This window comes from Galeopterus variegatus, unplaced genomic scaffold (genome assembly GCF_000696425.1).
Source record: "Galeopterus variegatus unplaced genomic scaffold, G_variegatus-3.0.2 Scaffold985, whole genome shotgun sequence".
NCBI classification, from domain to species: Eukaryota; Metazoa; Chordata; class Mammalia; order Dermoptera; family Cynocephalidae; genus Galeopterus; species Galeopterus variegatus.
In genome coordinates, this window is record NW_007727096.1 from 409,916 (window position 1) to 420,149 (window position 10,234).

At 33.5% G+C, this 10,234-nt stretch overlaps 1 protein-coding gene and 2 pseudogenes across 1 annotated transcript in view; 2 read left to right on the plus strand and 1 right to left on the minus strand.

The window, feature by feature from the left end:
* The window catches only part of CARF (calcium responsive transcription factor), a 74,835-nt gene that overhangs the window by 49,893 nt on the left and 14,708 nt on the right, over positions 1-10,234 (minus strand). Inside the window, exon 4 of the mRNA XM_008574033.1 lies at positions 553-673. Coding sequence (XP_008572255.1) covers positions 553-630 — 78 coding nt within the window. The 5' untranslated portion in view covers positions 631-673. The remainder of the gene's footprint in view (positions 1-552; positions 674-10,234) is intronic.
* On the plus strand, positions 883-3,916 carry LOC103591551 (annotated as a pseudogene).
* LOC103591552 lies at positions 5,602-7,681 on the plus strand (annotated as a pseudogene).

Here is a 10,234-nt window from a genome sequence, read left to right on the forward strand (position 1 = left end):
CCCCTGGGGGTCGCGCCCACACCTCGCTCAGCCAGTGAGCGGGAACCGGTCTGTATGTGGGATCCGAACCCTCGGCGGGGGCGCCGCCACGCTCCCAAGCGGCGCACTGTAGCAGTGCGCCACCGGGCCGGCCCTTATTATCTCAATTTTAATAAAGTAAAATTAGCCATGAGAATGCAACCTGGAAAGATGTATATAATTTGACACAAAAATTTATATACATAGAAATATATATTTATATGTAAATTTTTATGAATATGTCTAAGCATTACTTTAACTAAAGCTCTATATTATAAATTTAAATATACAGGGCTGCACAATTAGCACATGTGGGAGAGCATGGTGCTGATAACACCAAGATCAAAGGTTCAGATCCCTATAGGGGACAGTCACTAAAAAAAAAAAAATTAAATATACGATAGAATATGTAGATAATTAAATGTTAAAATTCTAGAATACATTAAACATAACAGCTACTCCTTAAGCAAAAAAGTTGCTAAATGGCACACTGTTTTTCCTAGAATGGAGAAAAGTTCCCAGCAGAATCCCTACCTCAAATGCCTGGGCATCTGTTTTTGACTCTTCACCATCATTATGGTCGACTCTTAATGAATCATTGGGCTGTTCCATGCTGACACCATATTCAATTCCATTTTCTTCTATTATTTAATAGCTGAAAGAGTTTAAATATATGATCATCTAAAGTGCTTAAGATTTTTTTATGGAATATTTTATCTAAAACATATCTCTCTTTTTCCCTACTGTGATACTCTATACAATTTAGGTAAAATCATTTCCATTCTACAGATAAGAAAGTTAATATTTTTTGTTAAATGAGTTGCCAAAGCACCAGAATACATTCAAGGCAGAGCAAAGACTAGTATGATGTAATCTCCTCATCCTATCATTAATCACATTTCTGTACTGGCTTATTACAATTGCTTTTATGTGACAAAGCACTGTTATACACTTTCAAATACTTCTAAAATACTCATTTTAGATTTAATGCAAATAAAGGTTTTTAACTTTATGAGTAGAGTGTGCCCCATTGTAGCATTATGTAATTTTAGAAAAGGTGTCTTGGTGTACATGGGGATTATGTGTACATAATGATTACCATTAGTATACAATCCCACCACTTAATATTAGCTTGACGAGCTTTGAACATGAAGAAATATGTATACTAAAAACTTAGACCCATTTAGGCCTAGTACAGTGTTCTCAATTGGGATGATTTTATAAGGCTATGACATCAGTTCTATTTTAATATATGACTACAAAATATCTTGAAAATGCTTCTCCTTTAAGATTTTAAATTTTTACTTTTATCCTAATCTAACTTATTATGAAAATTCCAAAAACCTTGCAGTTACCCCTGGGGCTATAGAATTAAGAACAATTTTTTTTAAATAACTTTCTGTTCTTTTTTGAATTTTGTATACAATACCTATGCTTACTTGAAAATAAAATTTTTTAGAAAGGATTTAAAAAATAAAAAGAGGGCTGGCCGTTTAGCTCACTTTGTTAGACTGCAATGCTGATAATACCAAGGTCAAGGGTTTGGATCCCCATACTAGCCATAAACAAACAAACAAATAAGTAAATAAGTAATTAAATAAAAAAATAAAATAGAGACTTCCACCCATGACAGTGTAGCAGATTAGGTACCGTAGAAGATTCACTTGCTACAAAACAAAAAGTAGAAAGTAGACCTAAAAAATCTTTATTTTGTGGTTGTGTTCTGCTATAAGAAATAACAAAAATCAAAGGCCACTTCCTACCCCTCTGTTCTCCCCTAAAAAGAAAAGCAAATGCTGTGAGCTAAAACCTAAGAGATGAGCACAAGCAAAGAGTAGAGTTTTTCTAAGGGCAGTGCTAATACTCAGGTTTTGTGGCTAAGAAACTGAGGCTTGGACAAGCAGCTGACAGAGGAGGAGAATACAACATTCTCAAGTTAAGACTAGAAACCTGAAAGGTCCTGGCTGAAAAGTGTAGCCTGGCTTCTGGTAAGAAAAAATGTGATGACTATTTGGAGGAAGACAAGCCCAGTCAAGGCTCCAGTTTCCTTCCACAGTAAGATCAATCAAATAGAAGCTCACAACCAAAGAGTACCAAACACATAAGAAAATAAGCCACCATGAGAGAGAATCAGCAGATTTAGACACCTCATAAGACTTCCAATATTAGGATAATCAGTACTGAATATAAAGTAATTATTTAAGGTCTAAAAAAATAAAAGAACAATCACAGGAAAAAGCAAGCAAGCAAAAAAAAAAAAAAAGAAAGAAAACTATCAAAAGTTTAATTTGAAAAAGAGCCAAACAGAAGTTTCAGAAATGAAAAATTGATGAAATTCAAAAGTTATTGGAAAACTTAAATAGAAGACTAGACACAGAAGAAAGAATTACTAAATTGGAATACAGATTTTAAAATTACACAGAATACATCACAGGAAAAACAGAAGATTAAAAATAGTCAAGAGACTTGACTTGAAGATAGAAAAAAAAGAATTAGAAAATACAGTATACATGTAATTGAAGTCTCAGAAGGATAGAAAAAAAATGGAGGACAGACAATATTTGAAGAGATAAGAGCTGACAATTTTTCAAAACTAAAGACATGAATCCACAGATAAAGGAAGGCTTACCTTTAAATATACCAAGAAAAAAAAAAAAAAAACCCTCATACCCAATGTAGTGAAAGTACAGAATTCTAAAGAAAAACAAGGAAAATAAAATGAAGATAGAGAGATAAAACAGACCACCCACAGAGTACTGAAATTAGTTTTCAGCAGATGTCTTAATAGCAACAATGGCAGTAGAAGTCACAGGAATGATATCTTTAAGGCTAAAAATAAAACTATCAGTAAACAATTGTATGTTATAACACCAAGGTCAAAGGTTTGGATCCCCATGCCAGCCAGCTACCAAAAAAAACCCCAACAAAAACCAACCAACCAAATCAACAAAAAAACCTCCCAAACAAAACAATTGTATATGATCAAAACTATTTTTTCACAAAAGAGAGTGAAAGAAAGACATTTTAAGATTTAAAAAGACCTGAGAGTTTACAATCAACATATCCTACATGAAAGAAATTTCTAAAGAATATGCTTCAGAAAAAAAAAAAAATCAGAAAGTCCTGAGATGCTAGAAAAAAATGGTAAGCAATAAATTAATAACGCTATAAAGAATTTAAATAAACATTGTATAAAATAATGATAATGATATTATGATTTTGTGTATGTGTGTTTTAAGGACAGCAATAAAATACTAGAGAACTAAATAAAATACATGTAACTCTAGAGGGGTTGATGATAGATAAATATATCAAAACTTATGCGATTCAGCAAAAGCAGTGTGCAGAAGTAAATTCAGAGCAACAAATGCCTATATTAAAAAAGGATCTTGCTCTTGCCACCTGTTGGTGTTGTAGGGCCCTCACCACTTTAGATTTAACAACAGCATGAAATCAAGAAAAGTTAGCCAAACTTCAGGCTAAGGTCCAGATAGGGAGCAAGGGCATAGCTTGCAGAAAGAAGGTGGTACACAGGACAGCTACAGCTGATGACAAAAAGCTCGAGTTCTCTAAAAAAACCTGGTTGTGAATAATATAGCTGGCACTGAAGAGGTGAATATGATTAAAAGTAAGACAGTTATTCATTTCAATAACCCAAAGTCTAAGCATTCCTCTCTGCTACCACCTTTGCAATTACCAGTCACACAGAAGCCAAACCAAACACAAAAATGCTTCCTGGAACATTAAATCAGCTTGCTGCAGCAGCTTAACAAGCCTTAGGAAGTTAGCCAAACAGTTCTTGGATAGCAAAGTACCCAAATCATAAGATATTGATGATGATGTTATTCCAGATCTTGTAGAAAATTTTGATGAGGCATCATAGAATGAAGCTACCTAAAATCTTTCCTGGTTTTTGGAAGCTGGCATGGGCTAGATTCAACAAATCAGCTATGTGGTTCCAAAGTTTTATAGACACAAATAACATAATCTATTACTAGTTCAATAATATAAATAATTTCATATTAGTACTGTTTGTTCAGAATTTTTCAGTCATTTGATTTTTGCATTTTGTACTTCTCTCCAGGATCTATCCTTTGGTCAACATTTGAAATTATTGGTGCTGTTTAAGGGTGTTTTGGTTTTTAATTCTTGGGATTTGGATCCGAACCCTCGGACGGGAGCGCCGCTGCGCTTCCCAAGCGGCGCACTATCCAGTGCGTCACCTGGCCGGCCCAAATATTTTTTATAATCTATTACTAGTTCAATAATATAAATAATTTCATATTAGTACTGTTTGTTCAGAATTTTTCAGTCATTTGATTTTTGCATTTTGTACTTCTCTCCAGGATCTATCCTTTGGTCAACATTTGAAATTATTGGTGCTGTTTAAGGGTGTTTTGGTTTTTAATTCTTGGGATTTTTATTGTTGTTAGGGTATTTTTGGTGTACATATGTGTATATGTGTGTGTGGGCATGTATGTACACAGTGGAACATAAATTGGAAAACAGCTCTATTTATCTCATCCTTTCCCCAGTAGAAATAAAACAAATCTCTACATTAAAAAAAGAAAAAAAGGAAAAATGAAAAAAACCTAAATCAACAACCTAATATACCTTTAGGAATAGAAAAAGAATAAACTAAATCAAAATCTAGAAGAAGAAAGGAAATAATAAAGATTAGAGGGGAGATTTAAAAAATCAGGAATAGAAAAATGAAGAGAATAAATGAAACTAAAGGTGGTTCCCTGAAAAGATCAGCAAAACTGAAAAACTTTTAGCTAGATTAACAAAGAGATGACAAATAACTAAAATCAGAAATAAATGTGGGGATGTTACCACTAAAACTTATACAAGTTAAAAAGATTATGAGAGGATACTATGAATAACTGTGTACCAACAACCTCCTCTATTCACAGATGACATGGTCTTATATATGGAAAATCCTAAAGAATCCACATGCACATAAAACTATTACAGCTAATAAACAAATGTGATAAAATTGTAGGATACAAGATCAACACACAAAAATCCAAACGATCCAAAAATGAAATTAAGAAAACAATCCATTTACAACTGCATCAACAAAAATAAAATACGTAGGAATACATTTTACCAAGGAGGTGAAATTCTTATATACTGAAAATACATAACAATGNAATAACTTTCTGTTCTTTTTTGAATTTTGTATACAATACCTATGCTTACTTGAAAATAAAATTTTTTAGAAAGGATTTAAAAAATAAAAAGAGGGCTGGCCGTTTAGCTCACTTTGTTAGACTGCAATGCTGATAATACCAAGGTCAAGGGTTTGGATCCCCATACTAGCCATAAACAAACAAACAAATAAGTAAATAAGTAATTAAATAAAAAAATAAAATAGAGACTTCCACCCATGACAGTGTAGCAGATTAGGTACCGTAGAAGATTCACTTGCTACAAAACAAAAAGTAGAAAGTAGACCTAAAAAATCTTTATTTTGTGGTTGTGTTCTGCTATAAGAAATAACAAAAATCAAAGGCCACTTCCTACCCCTCTGTTCTCCCCTAAAAAGAAAAGCAAATGCTGTGAGCTAAAACCTAAGAGATGAGCACAAGCAAAGAGTAGAGTTTTTCTAAGGGCAGTGCTAATACTCAGGTTTTGTGGCTAAGAAACTGAGGCTTGGACAAGCAGCTGACAGAGGAGGAGAATACAACATTCTCAAGTTAAGACTAGAAACCTGAAAGGTCCTGGCTGAAAAGTGTAGCCTGGCTTCTGGTAAGAAAAAATGTGATGACTATTTGGAGGAAGACAAGCCCAGTCAAGGCTCCAGTTTCCTTCCACAGTAAGATCAATCAAATAGAAGCTCACAACCAAAGAGTACCAAACACATAAGAAAATAAGCCACCATGAGAGAGAATCAGCAGATTTAGACACCTCATAAGACTTCCAATATTAGGATAATCAGTACTGAATATAAAGTAATTATTTAATGTCTAAAAAAATAAAAGAACAATCACAGGAAAAAGCAAGCAAGCAAAAAAAAAAAAAAAGAAAGAAAACTATCAAAAGTTTAATTTGAAAAAGAGCCAAACAGAAGTTTCAGAAATGAAAAATTGATGAAATTCAAAAGTTATTGGAAAACTTAAATAGAAGACTAGACACAGAAGAAAGAATTACTAAATTGGAATACAGATTTTAAAATTACACAGAATACATCACAGGAAAAACAGAAGATTAAAAATAGTCAAGAGACTTGACTTGAAGATAGAAAAAAAAGAATTAGAAAATACAGTATACATGTAATTGAAGTCTCAGAAGGATAGAAAAAAAATGGAGGACAGACAATATTTGAAGAGATAAGAGCTGACAATTTTTCAAAACTAAAGACATGAATCCACAGATAAAGGAAGGCTTACCTTTAAATATACCAAGAAAAAAAAAAAAAAACCCTCATACCCAATGTAGTGAAAGTACAGAATTCTAAAGAAAAACAAGGAAAATAAAATGAAGATAGAGAGATAAAACAGACCACCCACAGAGTACTGAAATTAGTTTTCAGCAGATGTCTTAATAGCAACAATGGCAGTAGAAGTCACAGGAATGATATCTTTAAGGCTAAAAATAAAACTATCAGTAAACAATTGTATGTTATAACACCAAGGTCAAAGGTTTGGATCCCCATGCCAGCCAGCTACCAAAAAAAACCCCAACAAAAACCAACCAACCAAATCAACAAAAAAACCTCCCAAACAAAACAATTGTATATGATCAAAACTATTTTTTCACAAAAGAGAGTGAAAGAAAGACATTTTAAGATTTAAAAAGACCTGAGAGTTTACAATCAACATATCCTACATGAAAGAAATTTCTAAAGAATATGCTTCAGAAAAAAAAAAAAATCAGAAAGTCCTGAGATGCTAGAAAAAAATGGTAAGCAATAAATTAATAACGCTATAAAGAATTTAAATAAACATTGTATAAAATAATGATAATGATATTATGATTTTGTGTATGTGTGTTTTAAGGACAGCAATAAAATACTAGAGAACTAAATAAAATACATGTAACTCTAGAGGGGTTGATGATAGATAAATATATCAAAACTTATGCGATTCAGCAAAAGCAGTGTGCAGAAGTAAATTCAGAGCAACAAATGCCTATATTAAAAAAGGATCTTGCTCTTGCCACCTGTTGGTGTTGTAGGGCCCTCACCACTTTAGATTTAACAACAGCATGAAATCAAGAAAAGTTAGCCAAACTTCAGGCTAAGGTCCAGATAGGGAGCAAGGGCATAGCTTGCAGAAAGAAGGTGGTACACAGGACAGCTACAGCTGATGACAAAAAGCTCGAGTTCTCTAAAAAAACCTGGTTGTGAATAATATAGCTGGCACTGAAGAGGTGAATATGATTAAAAGTAAGACAGTTATTCATTTCAATAACCCAAAGTCTAAGCATTCCTCTCTGCTACCACCTTTGCAATTACCAGTCACACAGAAGCCAAACCAAACACAAAAATGCTTCCTGGAACATTAAATCAGCTTGCTGCAGCAGCTTAACAAGCCTTAGGAAGTTAGCCAAACAGTTCTTGGATAGCAAAGTACCCAAATCATAAGATATTGATGATGATGTTATTCCAGATCTTGTAGAAAATTTTGATGAGGCATCATAGAATGAAGCTACCTAAAATCTTTCCTGGTTTTTGGAAGCTGGCATGGGCTAGATTCAACAAATCAGCTATGTGGTTCCAAAGTTTTATAGACACAAATAACATAATCTATTACTAGTTCAATAATATAAATAATTTCATATTAGTACTGTTTGTTCAGAATTTTTCAGTCATTTGATTTTTGCATTTTGTACTTCTCTCCAGGATCTATCCTTTGGTCAACATTTGAAATTATTGGTGCTGTTTAAGGGTGTTTTGGTTTTTAATTCTTGGGATTTTTATTGTTGTTAGGGTATTTTTGGTGTACATATGTGTATATGTGTGTGTGGGCATGTATGTACACAGTGGAACATAAATTGGAAAACAGCTCTATTTATCTCATCCTTTCCCCAGTAGAAATAAAACAAATCTCTACATTAAAAAAAGAAAAAAAGGAAAAATGAAAAAAACCTAAATCAACAACCTAATATACCTTTAGGAATAGAAAAAGAATAAACTAAATCAAAATCTAGAAGAAGAAAGGAAATAATAAAGATTAGAGGGGAGATTTAAAAAATCAGGAATAGAAAAATGAAGAGAATAAATGAAACTAAAGGTGGTTCCCTGAAAAGATCAGCAAAACTGAAAAACTTTTAGCTAGATTAACAAAGAAGAGATGACAAATAACTAAAATCAGAAATAAATGTGGGGATGTTACCACTAAAACTTATACAAGTTAAAAAGATTATGAGAGGATACTATGAATAATTGTGTACCAACAACCTCCTCTATTCACAGATGACATGGTCTTATATATGGAAAATCCTAAAGAATCCACATGCACATAAAACTATTACAGCTAATAAACAAATGTGATAAAATTGTAGGATACAAGATCAACACACAAAAATCCAAACGATCCAAAAATGAAATTAAGAAAACAATCCATTTACAACTGCATCAACAAAAATAAAATACGTAGGAATACATTTTACCAAGGAGGTGAAATTCTTATATACTGAAAATACATAACAATGCTGAAAAAAGATTTCAATAAATAAAAAGATGTAATTTGCTCATGGATTGGAAGACTTATTATTGTTAAGAAAGCAATACTCCTCAAAGCAATCTACAGATTCAATGCAATCCCTATGAAAATCCCATGGCCTTCTTTACAGTAAAGGAAAAGTCAATCCTAAAATTAATATGGAATTGCAAGGGACTCTGAATAGCCAAAACAATCTTGAAAAAGAAGAATAATTTTGGAGAACTTATATTTCCAGATTTCAAAAATTACTATAAAGCTGCAGTAAGCAAGCATGTGGTACTGACATAAGGATAGACATATAAACTTAATGGAATAGAACTGAGAGTCCAGAAATAAACTCATACGTGTGTGGTTAAATTATTTTGGCCAAAGGTGCCAAAAGCATTCAATGGGGAAAGAATACTCTCTTCAACAAATGGTGCTGGGACAACTGAATGAAAGAAGAATGAAGTTGGAACATTACCTCAGACTATATATAAAAAATAATAAAAAATGGATCAAAGATCTAAACATAAGAGATAAAACCATACAACTCTTAGAAGAAAACATAGGCATAAATCTTCATGACCTTGAATTTAGTAATGGTTTNTGAATGAAAGAAGAATGAAGATGGAACATTACCTCAGACTATATATAAAAAATAATAAAAAATGGATCAAAGATCTAAACATAAGAGATAAAACCATACAACTCTTAGAAGAAAACATAGGCATAAATCTTCATGACCTTGAATTTAGTAATGGTTTCTTAGATATGGCACCAAAAGGACAAGCAACAAAAGAAAAAAGAAATTAGATGTCATCAAAGTTAAACCTTTTGTGCAAAGGACACTGTGACAAGTGAAAAGATAGCCCACAGATGGGAGATAATGTTTACAAATCATATATCTGATAAGGATCTAGAATTAAAAAAAAAAAACTCACACAACTCAACAACAAAAAGAAACAATCCAACACAACCCAGTTAAAAATGGGCAAAGGACTTGAATAGACATTTCTCCAAAGAAGACATACTAATGGCCAAAAACTATATAAAAACATGATCAAGGTCAATAGCCATTAGGAAAATGCTAATCAAAACGGCAATGGGACCTGCCCCCACCCACCTGCAAACAGGCAAGCAAGGGAGTACATCCTGGGTCCTGAGGCAGGGCCATGGGTTGCCCTGCTCCTGCCCACAACCAGGCACAAGAACATCTTAGAATGCATTTATTAGCCATGTATGTTTCTTTGGGGTATGTGACTTGTCTGCTCATGCCTTTCACCAAATTTCTGTTAAGATTTTTCTAATTCATTTTTAAGAGTTCTTAATGCATTAAGGATATTAATCTTTCTGTGTTAAAATTGTTCCTTATCGGGGCCGGCCCGGTGGCGCAATGGATAAGTGCGCCGCTTGGGAAGCGCGGCGGCGCTCCCGCCCGAGGGTTCGGATCCCACATACAGACCGGTTCCCGCTCACTGGCTGAGCGAGGCGCGGGAGCAACACCGAGGGTTGCAATCCCGTTGCCGGTCCCCGGTCCGGTACGGGGGCAACACTGAGGGTTG